The sequence below is a fragment of the Anomaloglossus baeobatrachus genome, chromosome 8, assembly GCF_048569485.1.
Source record: "Anomaloglossus baeobatrachus isolate aAnoBae1 chromosome 8, aAnoBae1.hap1, whole genome shotgun sequence".
In the NCBI taxonomy this organism is placed as follows: domain Eukaryota; kingdom Metazoa; phylum Chordata; class Amphibia; order Anura; family Aromobatidae; genus Anomaloglossus; species Anomaloglossus baeobatrachus.
This window is the reverse complement of record NC_134360.1, coordinates 99,061,299-99,078,343: the sequence shown is the minus strand read 5'-3', so window position 1 is coordinate 99,078,343 and position 17,045 is coordinate 99,061,299. Positions and strand designations below refer to the sequence as shown.

The 17,045-nt window shown below is 42.5% G+C and overlaps 1 protein-coding gene across 2 annotated transcripts in view; it reads right to left on the bottom strand.

Annotated features, from left to right (window-relative positions):
* The window catches only part of MRTFA (myocardin related transcription factor A), a 286,868-nt gene that overhangs the window by 60,525 nt on the left and 209,298 nt on the right, over positions 1-17,045 (bottom strand). For both annotated transcript variants that reach the window (XM_075321914.1, XM_075321915.1), the window contains 2 exons: positions 13,088-13,222; positions 6,553-6,800 (listed from right to left, as the gene is read on the bottom strand). In XM_075321914.1, coding sequence (XP_075178029.1) covers positions 6,553-6,800; positions 13,088-13,222 — 383 coding nt within the window. The remainder of the gene's footprint in view (positions 1-6,552; positions 6,801-13,087; positions 13,223-17,045) is intronic.

Genomic DNA, 17,045 nt, shown 5'->3' with positions numbered 1-17,045 from the left:
TCGAGCATTGGCCATTTTCTATGGGGAAGTAATATGGGCACCTATTAGTGGTCATTCTACTCTCATCATTCTTTGTAAAGAGGCTAGTAAATAAATACTGAACGACACAGATACAGCGAAAGGGCACTTGTTAAATGATCTGATATTAGATCATATAAATCAACCATAGATGTTCTTAAAACTGGGCCTACCTGCTGGATACACACTCCATAAGATCCGCCACCTTGCCCTTAGGCTATGTGCCCACGTTGCGTCGAGGTAGTTGCAGTTCAAAAAGCATCCTCTGGCAGAAAGGGCAATGCTTTTGGCTTTAAAAATGCATGTAAAACGCAAAGAAAGTAGGCTATGTGCACCTTGCTGATTTCATGAGTTTTTAGTACTTTTAGAAACGCTGCAGTTTTGTATTAAATTGAATGGATGGGAAACGCTGCCAAAATGGCATAAACAATTGACATGTTGCTTCTTTAACCCCTTAACGACCACCGATACGCCTTTTAACGGCGACAAATTAGGGTACTTCTTCCGATCCGCCGCTTTTTAACGGCGGTCGGAAAAAAGGGTCTAGCGCCCCCCAGAGTAAGAAAATTTCCGGGGTTTCAGCTGCCGGGGGTAGCTGAGACCCCGGAGATTACGGTTCGGGACGGTTTTTTCATTTAAAGGTACGGTGATCGCCGTTATTAACCGAATAACGGCAAGCATGTACCAGCAAAATGAAATGCCGGTTTTTAATGGTTTCTCTCACATTTGACGTGATCTAACAGTCAAATGTGAGAGAACGGTCCCTCTCGGTCCCCCCCCCCGGTACCTGGGTCTCGTTACCGAGTTCCCACGGCATTCCCCCGGCCCCCCTCCTTCTCGTGTCCGTGTAAAATGGCAGGCGCATGCGCAGTTCGACCGCTGAAGTCTGCCTCCTTCCACCTAGCAACGTCAGGAATTAATTTCATTGGTTCCTGACATTTGATCACTGTGTTAGACCCTATCACAGTGATCAAATACCCAAAATATTTTGCAAATGGCAGCATTTGAGTCTGCCTCCCTCTTCTCTCCCTTGTAGTTGATCTGGGAGAGAAGAGAGAGAGAGACTACATTTGCTGCTGTTTCTGTCAGAAAAAAAACCCCACCAATTTATATTATAAATCACTCATCCTCATCTCCAATATCCTCACCCAAAATATCCCCCCCCCCCCAAATATCCTCATCACCTCCGTCAGAATCCCCCTTTAGTTAGAATTTTTATTTTAGATTTTTTTTTCTTGGATCAGGGTTAGGATCAGGGTTAGTATCAGGGTTAGGATCAGGGTTAGGATCAGGGTTAGGATCAGGGTTAGGATCAGGGTTAGGATCAGGGTTAGGATCAGGGTTAGGATCAGGGTTAGGATCAGGGTTAGGATCAGGGTTAGGATCAGGGTTAGGATCAGGGTTAGGATCAGGGTTAGGATCAGGGTTAGGATCAGGGTTAGGATCAGGGTTAGGATCAGGGTTAGGATCAGGGTTAGGATCAGGGTTAGGATCAGGGTTAGGATCAGGGTTAGGATCAGGGTTAGGATCAGGGTTAGGATCAGGGTTAAGATCAGGGTTAGGGTTAAAAAAAAAAATCTATTTTTCAAAAAAAAACAAAAAAAAAAAACATTTGTAGTATTTTTTTTTTCTTTTTTTTGCTAGGCAGTGAAAAATACCGTAATGGCGCGGAGAACATTTACCGCCGAGCAGGCATACATGCTTCTTGCCTCCGGCAGTTCAGGCTCGGATACAGAGTCTGCCTCTGAAATCTAGCGATTTTCGGATGGTGACGACTCTGCTTCCTCCTCGGGATCCGACAGCCCGATGGTAGCGGAATCGGTCGTCACTGCTGAAACGTCAGAGGCCGGTCCAAGTAGTGCCCTTCCCCGGCCACTATGGTATCCTGATCCGTCCTTCCCCCCTCAAATTCCTCCATTTGTAGCAACCCCCGATATAAATGTAAATGTCACAAATTTTACCCCATTAGATTTTTTCCAAATTTATGTTACCCCAGAAGTCCTCCAATTATTTGTCCACCAAACCAATTTATATGCCCGTCAACATATATCCCAAAATCCTACCTCCATCCATTCCCGCTCCTGGATCCCCACAAATGTCACCGAACTAAAAAAATTTTTGGGCATTACTTTTAACATGGGGTTAGTGAAAAAACCTACACTCCGCTCGTACTGGGCAACAAAAACAGTGCACAGCACCCCTGTGTTTGCAGCCATCATGACCCGATCCCGATATGAGTCCCTTTTGCGATTCCTGCATTTTAACGATAATTCCCAAGCCCCCCAAAGAAATGACCCAAACTATGACCGACTTTATAAATTGAGACCCCTAATATCCCTTCTAAAAACTACCTTCCTAAATTCGTATACCCCTGACAAAAATGTTTCTATAGACTAGTCCCTTATGAGCTACAAGGGCCGTCTGTCTTTCCGACAATTTATCCCCTCCAAGCGTGCCAAATATGGTATAAAATTATACAAAATGTGCGAAAGCACAACCGGTTACACGTGTACCTTTCTCATTTACGAGGGGAGGGATCGCCAAATCAACCCCCCAAACTGCCCCCAGGCAATTGGCATCCCAGGCAAAATTGTTTGGGAGCTAATGACCCCCTTCCTTGAGAAAGGCTATCACGTGTATACCGATAATTACTACACCAGTGTCCCCCTTTCTAAATCCCTCCTCGCTGCAAACACAGGGGCCTGTGGAACAATCAGAAAAAACAGAGTTGGTCTACCGTCACAGTTGGTGTCTAAACGTGTGGAGAAGGGTGCGTCCTCCTCAATGGCAAGTGACCATCTTCTTGCCATAAAATGGAGAGACCGCAAGGACGTTTTCATGCTCACCACATTGCATGCGGACACCACTGTGACGGTAAGGGACAGGGGCGCCACCAGGGACAAACAGAAGTCGCTCTGTGTCGCAGACTACAATAAGTTCATGGGAGGTGTAGATCTGTCTGACCAGGTGCTCAGCCTTATCTAGTGAAGCGGAAAACCAGGACCTGGTATAAAAAGGTAGCAATCTATCTCCTACAGGTTGCTACCTACAATAGCTTCATCCTCTACAAAAAATCTCAAGGACCGCTCTCTTTCCTCCAATACCAGGAGAAAATTATTGAGAGCCTCCTCTTTGACTCGGAGGCACAGGAGGAAGCCTTCGAGTCAGAGGATGTCCGGAGACTGTCCGAGCGTCATTTCATTCACCCCATCCCTTCCACTCCCACCCAAAGGTATCCCCAAAAAAGATGCCGTGTTTGTAGAAAGCACGGCACAAGGAGCGATTCCTGGTACTACTGCCCCATGTGCCCCTCCCAACCAGGCCTTTGCATCTCCCCCTGTTTTGAAACCTACCACACATCCCACAATTATTAATTGGCATAAATAAATTACACCAAACTGTGTGGTAGCAGCTTTTTTTTAATTTTGCAAATACTTTACTTTTATATTTCTGTTTAGTGGGCCCCAGTAATTTTTTTTTCTTGAACTAGTAATAAAGAGAAAATTTTCAGCAGTAAAACACATTTTACCCCATTTCACAATTAATTCCAGGACTTTATCATCACATACCAAACAATTATTCAGACAAAACCCAGTCCACATGCCCACATCTTTAGACTCCAGAGTGTGGACCCCACTAATGTTCTTGAAAAGTCTCATCATTTGACAACTTTCCAGAACTTCATTACTCAACATTTTTTTTTACCAATTATTTTAGTTTGATTCATATTACCACTAGGTCTTGCTACACAAAATTTTTCTTTGCATTTATCTTGGTATTATGGGCATGATCATTTTATTGGAGGATTCCCTAACAATGATGCTGTGCCATATTCATACACTATGGGCTTTACTGCAGGGTTCCTGCCGAACCACCTGCATCGAATAATACTTTCAGAATTCTGTAACGGATTGGTCGTTTTGTGCACATAGCGGTTCCTACCTTGGCGGGCAGGAGCCTGTTATGGTGTACCATGTCGCTTGGCATATTTGTCCCTCATATAGGGATTGATGGAGCTAAGAAGACATTGTACGACCAGTTATTTGGAAGATAAAGCTGTCCTTCCGGCCCTGCTGGTGTTCTGTCATCTTTGGCACACTCAGGTTTGCCACATAGTGGCTGCCTACTCCTCCACATTTGAACATTTTGCCCTTCCGTCCAGTAAAGTTTATTCTTTCTTCTACAACTGTTTTGTTAGCAAGACCAAGTCCAGTAAATGTGTTTTTAGGGGCATGCCGCCCTTTGTGAGTAATAATTCCTGGAAGGATTTTCTTGTTTGGTAGCACAATGTCTCTGTAAGCTTTGAATAGGTTCTGGGATTCCATCAGTTTTACCCTGAAGACCAAATGGTGCACCATCTATAATAGGCATCAGCTGCATAAAAAATGGTGTCAAACTACTCCCTACCTCTGTAAATAAATACATTACAGGGTATAACTTACAAAGACATGTATGGGATTTGTCTGTTGTTCTTGAAACCCAAAAGCTCTGCAAATTTGAGATTATATTCCAAATTCAGCCAAATTTCCTTTCCCAAATTCAAATATTGCTCCTTTTGTTCCAAAATGCTCACTATACCCCTAGATAGAAGCCTTAAGGGGTCTAGTTTCCAAAATGGAGTCACTTGAGGGGGGTTTCTGCTGTTTAGGTACCTTAGGGGACCTGTAAATGCAACATGGTGCCCGCAATCTGTTTCTGCCAAATTTGCTTTCAAAAATTCAAATATTGCTCCTTTCGTTCCAAGCTCTATCATTTGCCCGTACAGAGGTTTCTCGCCACATGTGGGGTATCGGCGTGCTCATAAGAAAGTGGGTAACAAAGTGTGAGGTCCAATTTTAGCAGCTACCTCTTGAAAAAGTGAGAAAATTGATGCTAAAGAAACATTTTTGCTAAAAAAATTCAAAATGTTCAATATGACAACCTAATGTTATCAAATTCTGTGAAGTACCTGTCAGTCCAAAATGCTCACTATACCCCTAGATAGAAGCCTTAAGGGGTCTAGTTTTCAAAATGGAGTCACTTGAGGGGGGTTTCTGCTGTTTAGGTACCTTAGGGGAGCTGTAAAAATGCAACATGGTGCCCGCAATCTGTTTCTGCCAAATTTGCTTTCAAAAATTCAAATATTGCTCCTTTCGTTCCAAGCTCTACCATTTGCCCGTACAGAGGTTTCTCGCCACATGTGGGGTATCGGCGCGCTCATAAGAAAGTGGGTAACAAAGTGTGAGCTCCAATTTTTGGTGCTACCTCTTGAAAAAGTAAGAAAATTAGTGCTAAAGCAACATTTTTAGGTAAAATGTTAATTCTTTTTTTTTTCATTCCACATTACTTTAGTTCCTGTGAGGCACCTGAAGGGTTAATAAACTTCTTTGATGTGGTTTTGAGCACCTTGAGGGGTGCAGATTTTAGAATGGGGTCACTTTTGGGTATTTTCTGTCACCTAGGACTCTCAAAGTCACTTCAAATGGGATGTGGTCCCTAAAAAAATGGTTTTGTAAATTTTCTTGAAAAAATGGGAAATTGCTGATGAACTTTGACCCCTTATAACTTCCTAACCCCAAAAAATTTTGTTTCAAAAATTGTGATGATGTAAAGTAGACATGTGGGAAATGTTGTTTATTAACTATTTTGTGTGACATAACTGTCTGGTTTATGGGCATAAAAATTAAAAGTTTGAAAATTGCAAAATTTTAATTTTTTGTCAAATTTCATATTTTTTCACAAAAAAAAAATAAAAAACATCATCCTAAATTTACCTCTAACATGAAGCCCAATATGTCACGAAAAAACAACCTCAGAATCACCGGGATCCATTGAAGCGTTCCAGAGTTATAGCCTTATAAAGGGACACTGGTCAAAATTACAAAAAATGGCCTGGGCATTAAGTAGAAAACTGGCTTCGTCCTTAAGGGGTTAAACGCAGAGTTTTTGCCCAAAAATATGCAAATTTCACGCAACGTTTATAACAGCATGGTGTGCACAAGAAATATTTCTCAGACTTTGCTGGAAAATCAAAACGCATGCATTTTGGCATTAAAAAGGTGCTGCTGAAAAGCATGAAAAAACGCAACGTGGGCACATACCCTAACCCTGCCATCACAATTTAGATCTAGTTAATGTCGCATAGATCTGTAGGCCTGACTGTATAGTTTAATTTAAAACACATCAAGTTCTAACACTGAGGGTTCACTACCTTACATTACAATGCTCACTAGTGATGAGAGAACCGTTTGATGCTCGGGTGTTTGACACTCGAGCAAATCTTCGGAAAAATGCTTGAGTTCCCCATTAACTTCCATACTTGGTATACTTGGTAAATGAGTAGCCGAGCATCAAAATGCTCATTAAGTGCATTCAAGTACCAAACAGTTCGTTAATCAATACTGCTCAATACCTATATCAAGTATGAAGTGCACTGGAAGAGATAGTAAAATCGAGTCGAAATACCTAATGGGATAAGTTGAACATTGTGTTCTAACAACCACTGCTGAGAAACACCTGGAAACCCCGAGCAATGCTTAAAACAATTACGCTTACTTTGGAGGCGCTGGAAGGATGGTCTGATAGTTGTAATGCTGCTGCTGTTGATTAAGTATTTGTAGCTGAAGAAAAAGCTGCTGTTGTTGGAGGATTTTCGCATAAGAGGAGTCCATTCCTAGAGATCCTTTCTGCTTTTGATCAGGAGGTATATACTGGTGATACTTCAGCTTCTTCACTTTGGGTTTAGAATCCTTCATTTTCTTAAATCGCTGGACTTTATCGTGGCATGGTTTTGAATGGTTTTGCTGAAATATAAAAAAAAAAATAAGGATTTTACATATAAAATGTATTAACTGTCTTGAATAGCACGCCCAGTATCAACTGATCTTACTAGCTACAAGTGGGCAAGCAGTAATGACTATTCTTTAACCCTTTAAAGGGTATCTGTCAAAAGGTTTTTGCTACCTATTCTGACAGCAACATAATGTAGGCAAGGAGATTCTGAAACCAAGGGTGTATCGCATAGATCAGGGGTGGGGAACCTCCGGCCCACGGGCCGTATGCGGCCAGCAATGGCTTTTTCTGTGGCCACTGGCCAGATTCTCAGTGGCCGCAGTGCTCAGGCAGATGCTACTCTTGTCGGCTATTGGCTCTTTAAATCCCCATATTTGTTGCAAGCATGGCTGGCCGTAGCTATGTGCGAGCTGTGCAGTCACACAGGGTGCCGGCCGGGGCTGTGTGAAGTATATGGCCAGTGTGTCATGGCAGTGTGCGGTATACGGCCAGTGTGTCATGGCTGTCTGCGGTATACGGCCAGTGTGTCATGGCTGTGTGAAGTATACGGCCATTGTGTCAGAGCTTGTGTGTAGGTACAGCATCTGCTATGTGATGTATATGGTTTACCAATCTTATTTTCACAAAGTTGAATGTGCTCCAGACTGAGACAAATCTGGAAAAGCAGTTGTGAGAAGCGACATGATGAATATCACCACAGTAGGGGGGGGGGGGAGTTAATTGTTTCAACAAATATATTAGGGTAATCTTCAAATTGATAATTTTTTGTGGCCCCCAAAGGTTGGTAGAAATTTCCAAATGGCCCCCGGCAGAAAAAAAGGGATGCAGCGGGACACAGTGGCCAGCACTGGAGTCAGCTGATCGGGAGTCAGCTGAACTTCTGCTCTCACAAGCTGCGATGGATGCAGGTTAACAGCAGTCACTGGCTGTTGCCGATCACGTGTGACAGTGTGCGGGCTGTGTGGTCAGGAGTTCAGCTGAGTTCAGCTCAGCTGACTCCAGTGTTGGACTTGGTCTGTGCCCCGCTGCATCCATTGTGGAATTCAGCTGAGTTCGGCCGACACCGGAGTCAGCCGATCTGAACACAAGTGAACTCCTGACCTCATAGCCAGCAGAACAAGTAATCAGATCAGCTGACTCCAGTGTCGGCCGATTACTTGCTCTGTATCCCGCTGCATCCATCGCAGAGTGTACGGGCTGGAGTTCAGCTGAGTTCAGACCAGCGGACTCCAGTGGCGGGCAAACTCAGCTGCCGACACACACTGCAATGGATGCAGGGGGACACAGAACAAGTAATCAGCCGACACTGGAGTCAGCTTATCCGATTACTCGTTCTGCTGGCTTTGTGGTCAGGAGTAGGGATGAGTGAGCAGTAAAATGCTCAGGTGCTCAATGGACAAAGCCAATGTCGATTTTTTTTAATTCATTAAAAAATAAAAAAGAAACAAAAACCCCAAACACATAACCCCAATCCTAGGTTTACGGGTTAAAAAAAAATAAATAAATATGCGTGTACTCCCGCTGCATTTACTATTGCTAAGGGTAACCAAAGCAGCTACTGGCTGCTAAAACCCACTGCTTGGTGTTACCTTCACTGGCAATGGAAAATCCAGGGAAGCCCCCCCCCTTTTTTTTTTTTTTTTTTTTTTTTTTTTAAGTTTTTTTGCCCAAAAAATAAAAAAAAAAAAAAAGAAAATGACGTGGGCTTCGGCATATTTTTGTATGCTAGCCAGGAACAGCAGGCAGGTACGGGCTGCCCCCAACCCCCAGCATCCTATTTGTACCCGGCTGGAAACAAAAAATATAGGGAAGCCCTTTTTTTTTTTATTTCATGAATTTCATTAAATAATTAAACGAAAAAAAAAATGACGTGGGCTTCGCCCAGTTTTTGTATCCAACTAGGTACAACTAGGCAGCTGGGGACTGGAAGCCGCAGCGCAGGGTGGCCCAACTGTCCCCCCCCACTCCCCGCTGTGAATTGCAGTCCGCAGCCGTCCCAGAAAATGGCGCTTTCATAGAAGCGCCATTTTCTGGTGCTGTATCCAACTCTTCCAGTGGCACTGATTAATAAGGGGTTAATACCAGCTTTGTTTTACCAGCTGGTATAAAGCCCGAGATTCTTAATGTCAGGCCAAGTTTGACCCGGCCATTAAGAATCTCCAATAAAGGGTTTAAAAAAAAAAAAAAAAAAAAAGACATCACATAGAGAAAAAATATTTTATTAAAAATAATACACATACACACTTAGGGACTCCATCTTTATTACTCCCCCTCACCCCTCCACGATCCTGGTATTCTGTCTTCTTTCTTCTGTCTTCAACTGATGCAGCTCCACTATATCAGAAAGCACGGAGGGAGGAAGAACTACTTTCTGGGCATGCTCAGTACAGACAACAGGATCCTGCCTACCAGAATGCGGTGACTTCCAGTAGAGCAGGATCCGGCGCTCATTGAACTGCATTGCAGGTACCACCGCAACATGAAGGATCCGGTGGGATGCGGTATTTTGTCCGAGGTCAAAAACGCTATAAGTAGCGTTTTTGAAAAAAGATAAAATACCGCATCTCACCGGATCCAGTGTATGCCGCACACAACCACAAGTGACCATCTTTCCGCGATTCCATTGCAAATGCATTGAAATGACAACGCATTTGTAAAGGCTCCAGTTTTGCAGCAAAAAAATCCATTTTTGCCGCAGTTAAAAAAAAAAAAACAATGATGTGAAACCACCCTTAACATAGCAAAAACCTGCTGACATATTCCTTTTAAGGACTGGATAATTTGCCATTTTTTGTTCTTTCCTTTTTTTTCTCCCCTTATTTCAAGAGTTATAACTTTCTTATTTTTCTGGTGAGAGCGCTGTATAAGGGCTTGCTTTGTGCAGGACTAGTCTTACTTTTGAATAACACCATCCATTTTATCATGTGATGGATTCTTTTCTGCTTTCCAGTACAAGTGTGACAAAATCGCAAAAAAACAAACAAAAATTTGCAGTTTTCCAATTTTTTGTGTTTCTTAAATACATCATTAATTTTATAGTAAAAATGACTTTGCTGTATGATTTATCCAGGTCAGTACGATTACGGAGATACCAAACACGCATAGTTTTTGTTTTACTTAAGTGGTGGTGGGGAAAAAAATTCTTAAAAAAAATACATAAATAAATCCCACCCCAAAAATTAGCTTAAGTCGCTAATTTATGAAAGCCGTATAGTTTTACATTTTGGAGATATGGAGTTGTATGAGGTCTTGTTTTTTTGTGCCCTGAGCTGATATTTTTATTGATGTAATTTTGGGGTACATACAATGCTTGATCATCAGTTATTTAATTTTTTTGTTTAGCTGCGGCAAAAACGCAATTACAGCAATTTGATTTTTTTTTTCTTATCCTCGATACACCCTTTACCAGTTGGATTCATTTATTTTAAATTTTCATAGATCGGACCATTATGTACGCAGCGATACTATAAGCGTATGTTTTTTTAAAGAAAAAAAAAATATTATATATATATATATATATATATATATATATATATATATATATATATATATATTACACAGTCCAGGGGAGGTGGGGGCAGCTCTGGAGCTCTGCTGGGGACTGGTGATAGCTGCGGGCGACAGCGTTTGATCTCCTGCTCCCGCTCATATATGCACAGCCGCTGTCCATCACCATGGTGCTGAAACCGCACCGCGGCAATGGGCTGGGGCAGCGGCATATATTGTATCTGCTTGCGCCCTCCTTTGATCGCACATGACCCCCCTGTGTTAGATATGGCTCCCATACTGCTGCCCATGGTAAAATAAAACACTCTTTACTTACCCCCTCTAGCGTGTCTCCCCGGTCTCCCTCCTGCCACTGTGATCATGCACGCAGAGATGATATCACTCTGCCGTGCCGATCAAATGACCGGCCGAGAACCAGGAAATGCAGGAGGCTGGAGCTCAACCCCAAGGAGGGAGTCACGGGACAAAACAGTGCTGGAAAAGGTAAGGAAAAAGTTTATTTTACTAAAAGCAGCAGCATGGGGGCGATATCTAACACAGGGTGCTGTGTGCCAGCCACAGGGGGCCGTGGGCCAGCCACAGGGGGCCGTGGGCCAGCCACAGGGGGCATGTGGCATCACTGGGGGACGTGTGCCAGCACAAGGGGGCTATATTCAATATAAGGTGGCCACTTATATAGCGCTATTAATTCCATAGCGCTTTACATACACTGTCAAGATTAAGGGGGCTAATTTTAGGATGGGGGGGGCTATGGGAGACATATACCCTATACACTGGCATTATAAGCCAGACCCCATTTATTAAAAAATTCTCAATTCCTTCACCAAATTTGGGGGTGCGTCTTATAATCAGGTGCGCCTTAAAGTGAAAAATACGGGGTGTGTGTGTGTGTGTGTGTGTGTGTGTGTGTGTGTGTGTGTGTGTGTGTGTGTGTGTGTATATATATATTATACATATACATACATACACATATATATATATACACACACACACACACACATATATATATTTTTTTTTTTTATTTTTTTACTTGTCACAGTATTTGTTAGTTCCCTAAGGGCACTTGAATCTGCAATCATCCAATCGCTTGTGCTTATGCTTGCTTTGTAACATCACTATTTTATTTTAGTTGGCCATTAAAAGGTATCACAAGATTATAATTTTGTTACTCTCACTGAGAACATTGAATAAAATACAGCAATGACACATTGTTGAATATAACAAAAATCTCCTATGAATGCCAGCCATGGGCTGTCTTTCACAAGAGTAATGTCATGACAGGCACAGTGGTCTTCAGCAGACCCCTGGCTTTTACGGCAACTCAATGGCATGTTGCAGGGGAGCTGATGAGTGGTTAGCTGATCCACGATGTAAATGCCGCAGTTACAGACTGACAGCAGCATTTAACAGGTTAACAGCCAACCGTGGAGCTCTACTCCAATCACAACTGTTAAGGAACATGATGGCTTAATATCTTAGCCATCATCTGCCGGAAAAAAAATGTAGGCTTGTACCATGTGGGACCAGTACGTCATACAGTGGCATGCAAAAGTTTGGGCACCCCTGGTCAAAATTACTGTTGTTGTGAACACTTAAGCAAGTTGAATATGAACGGATCTCTAAAAGGCATAAAGTAAACATGACACATTTCCTTTCCATTTTAGGAAACTGGAAAAAAAAATGTTTAATTTTGTGCAGTGCATGGTTGTACAAAATAAATTGTGATTTAGCACTAGCTTCTCAATTTTTCTGAAAAGCAAGAGGAGCTTGGCAAAAGGGACTAGCATAGCCCAACAGATTCACTATAATTGGTGCCACAAAGTTGCAGATTTTAGCAGAACTGGAGTACCCATAGCTGCATTACAGCAGAACTGGGTTACCCATAACTGGATTATAGCAGAACTGGAGTACCCATAACTGGGTTATATCAGAACTGGAGTACCCATAGCTGGATTATAGCAGAACTGGGTTACCCATAACTGGATTGTAGCAGAACTGGAGTACCCATAACTGGATCACACCACTGTGACCTTGGTTTGTTTTGTTCTGTTCTAGGTAATGGTTGGCGTGAATGGGTCAACATATATGGTTATATGCCTGTCCTTTGGATAAATCACCAACTCCATTCATTATAGTGTATTACTATGTTATCATGAGAGGTTCGGTTCCCACTGGAATACACCTAATCTAAGTTTAAGCAACAGACAGGAGGACTGTGTTGCTTTGTTTACCTGTCATCTGGATCAAAACAATTGATTTTACAGTGTCCATTAACTTTGGATACTGATGTATTGTTGAACCCCTGGATCTTGTCTGTTAAATTTGATATATTACTGACAGTCACCATCCCCCATTTGAGTGGTGGTTCCAAGATTGGTTCTATTGTGGTCCTTTTGGACATGAATGGTGTTTTCTTTCGTTTGCACAATGTTTTTACAGTTGCAGCACTACGCAACTTTTTTAATTAAAAGTTATGTATCATAATAAATTTGGCGTATTTCACTCCAATGGTCTTATGATCAAGACCGGAGTATAAAATGTCAGTGTTGCTGAATTCCTCCGTAAGTTTGTGAGACCTGTATGTTTTAGAATATGGGAGAAGCGCACAGATAAAACCAATATAAGCACAAATTAATACAGAATCCATGCAGATCTTGTCCTTGGTCACAGAGATTAATCTGAGTAAGGAATATATAAAGAGTACGTTATTATTTATAAAAGAAAAAAACAAAAACTAAACAGATTTGACTTACATTTAAACTATGTAAAATGGTAAGAATACTATTTTTACCTTTACGAGCGCTGTAAAGCACTTGTTTTCTGAGAGAGAGAGGCCGTTACTGATGATTAAGTTACTGGACTTTGGCAGCTCAGAGGGAATGTTTTTTTCGGCATGTTCTGATCCTTGTTGCACCCACGTAAGCGTCTGCAATTAAAGAATAACAGTAAAACAATGTACGAAGCAGACACCTTTATGAGATACAATTCTCATTCCATGGTGATAGTTATGGCTACTGCTCTAAGGCAAGTGCTACACAGGGACTGTGACGATTCCGCTGTTACTTTGTCACACCACATCTAATGTTTGCAAAAAATCATTTTGCAAACTACTAAGATCTGTAAATCACAAAAACATGCTTCTGTTGACTTAGGCTATATTCACATTTCCGTTGTTTATCACCAGTCACAATTCGCCGTTCTGATAAACAATGCAATCCGTTTGGCGGATTCCATTGTTTCCCATAGACTTGTATGAGCGGCGGATTGCGACTGATGCCCTTGCGTTGCATCCGCCGCCCGACTTATCAGTCGTGGAACGACTGACCATTGGGCGGCAGGAACGCAGCATGTAACTTTTTTGAGCAGCAGAATCCTTAAGTTTTCACTGCGCATGCTCAAATCTTGTGTTTAATCATTCAAATGAATGTCTCTCGGCGGCCTAACGATCAGCTGATCGTTCACAATAGCCGGCTGCCGGGAGATCATCTGATCGCTCTCAAAAGCCGGCGACCAGCCGATCAGCTGATCGCTCTCATTAGCTGGCCGATCAGCTCATCGCTCTCAAAAGCCAGCGGCCGGCTATTGTGAACGATCAGCTGATCGCTCATATTAGCCGACCGCTGGGAGATCAGCTGATTGCTCTCAAAAGCTGGCGGCCGGCTTATAAGAGCGATCAGCTGATCGTTCACAATAGCCAGCTGCCGGCTATTGTGAACGATCAAGCTGATCGCTCTCATTAGCCGACCGCCGGGAGATCAGCTGATCGCTCTCAAAAGCTGGCGGCCGGGAGATCAGCTGATCGCTCTCAAAAGCCGGCTATTGTGAACGATCAGGTGATCGCTCTCATTAGCCGACCGCTGGGAGATCAGCTGATCGCTCTCAAAAGCCGGCGGCCGGCTTATAAGAGCGATCAGCTGATAGTTCACAATAGCCAGCTGCCGGCTTTTGAGAGCGATCAGCTGATCTCCCGGCCGCCAGCTTTTGAGAGCAATCAGCTGATCTCCCGGCGACCGGCTAATGAGAGCATCAGCTGATCGTTCACAATAGCCGGCCGATCAGCTGATCGTTCACAGAAGCCGGCGGCCGGATATTGTGAACAATCAGCTGATTGTTCTCTCTCGTTTTACAACGGAATCCGCTTTCTCATGACAATGAATTCCAATTCTTGTCACCCGTTGTACAACGCATCAGTCACAAGCGTCAAGCAACGCATGTGACTGATGCAAAACAACAGAAATGTGAACATAGCCTTAATTGTAACTAGAGAGCAATGTAGCAAAATCTCACCTCTAAGGGTTTGTTCACATGAGGAGTAATTACCGGAGCAAGAAAACAGCATGTGAACAAGCCCTTAGAGCTGAGATTTTGCCATCAACAATGTCACATTGCTCATTTTACATTACATGAGTTAGAGCTAAATGTGACACCATATCAAACAATTATGTTGGACTATACCTAGACTGAGAATTACATAAGAGGACTAAAGGGTAACTTAGTCATGGTCCTAAAAGTGACCAAATACATCAAAAACAATTCAGAAACAAACTTCTTGCAAAAATATAAAAAGGTGTTTTTTAGATAATCTGATTACAAGAAGTGACATACAAAAAATATTAAAATAGCAAATGGCAATTATCAGGTTTTTTTAAGGAGTGTCACTGATGGCAAATCACATAGGGCCAACAAACCACATATTGCAAGGATTTAGATTACTAAACATGCACTCAATAGTTATGTACCGTAAATAGACCCAATTTAAATAGAATTAGGTTTCTAAGGTATCGAAAAAATAAACAAACATATACATGTCTATTACATCATTTTTACCATGTATTGAAGTACAGCCATAGGCTAGATTAGGGACTCCATAAGGAAGCTCCCATGTAATGTTCACTCCAAATTATCACCGTGTTAATTTTCTAAGCCCATGAGCCAGACCATCACAATCAATCACCCATAGTGGTTAGTGGTGCCCAAGAAAACGTGCCCTGACGCGCACGTTTTAATCTCTTCTTCGGGGGGTCGTGATGGTCTGGCTCATGTGCTTAGAAAATTAACACAGTGATAATTTGGAGTGAACATTACATGGGAGCTTCCTTATGGAGTGCCTAATCTAGCCTATGGTTGTACTTCAATACATGGTAAAAATGATGTAATAGACATGTGTATGTTTCTTTATTTTTTTATACCTTAGAAACCTAATTCTATTTATATTGGGTCTATTTACATAACTATTGAGTGCATGTTTACTAATCTAAATCCTTGCCATATGTAGTTTGTTGGCCCTATGTGAGTTGTCATCAGTGACACTCCTTAAAAAACCTGATAATTGTCATTTGATATTTTTTGTATGTCACTTCTTGTAATCAGATTATGTAATAAACACCTTTTAATATTTTTGCAAGACATTTGTTTCTGACTTGTTTTTGATGTATTTGGTCACTCTTAGGACCATGACTATGTTAACCTTTAGTCCTCGTTAGGTAATTGCTCATTTTACAGTAGCAGCTTAGTGAATGAGACTTCTGAAATCTCATGAACATGCTGCCTATTTTTTTCTTTGCAGATCTGAAGCAAAGTTGTATTTTTTTCAACTCAGAAGCAAGTCAATTCTTTTAGTGTTTTTCACCCATTCAAATGATTGTCCCTATAAAATCATACTTATACTGTATGGCTAAGTCCCCTATTATCAGACCTGGGCAAAAACACAGCCCTTCTGGCCACATCCAACTATCTAGCTGTCCTTGTCGGCTCGTAGATAGAGACAGTCAAATGGCTGAAAACAGTGGCCCACAGGCTGGACCATGTGACCACCCTCCACCACCCGCCATCCTGATTTCACCGCTATTTGCATTCTGAGAATGGAGATAGCGGTGAGTACAATGGTAGAGGAGGGAGTCTTATAAAATATCACACTCAGTGTGAGCAACTGAGACAGCCAATGCAATGATGTCACGACATCGCGCCTGCTGAGCGGAGCCTCAGCTCATATAGCAAAGACCAGAGCAGAGCGCAGGGGAAATGGGAGCAAGGTGTATTTTTTTTCTATGTATGAATGTGTGGGGGTTCATACTTTATATAGGGAGCGGTGTGTGATCTCATACTGTATAAAGGGAGCTGTAGGTGAACTCATACTGTATATAGAGCGCTGTGTGAGAGCTCATACTGTATATAGGGAGCTGTGTGTGATCTCCCTGTATATAGGGAGCTGTGTGAGCTCATACTGTATATAGTGGATCTGTCTGGGTACACATACTATGCCGGGGAGCTGTGTTGGGGCTCATACTGTATAAGTGGTGCTGTATGGAAGATCATACTGTATATGCGGACTGTGTGGATGATTATACTGTAAATAGGAGGGCTGTGTGGGCTAATACTGTATGTATGGAAGCAGAGTAGGTACAAATACTGAATATACGGGGCTGTGTGAAAGAGCATACTGTATATGAGGGGCTGTGTTGATCTAATCATACTGTATATAAGGGGGCTGTGTGGAGGATCATACTGTATATAAGGGAGCTGTCAAGACCAGCATACTATGTTGGGGGCTCTGAGGATCATACTGTGTTATGGGGCCTATAAGAACCATCATACCAGGTGTGGGGCACTGTGAGGACCATCATTCCAGGTGTGAGGCGCTGTTAGGCTGTGTGCCCACGTGTGCGTATTGCATGCAGTTACGCTGCGTTCTGCACCGCAGTGTAACTGCATGCGTCCTGGGTCCCCAGCACAATCTATGAAGATTGTGC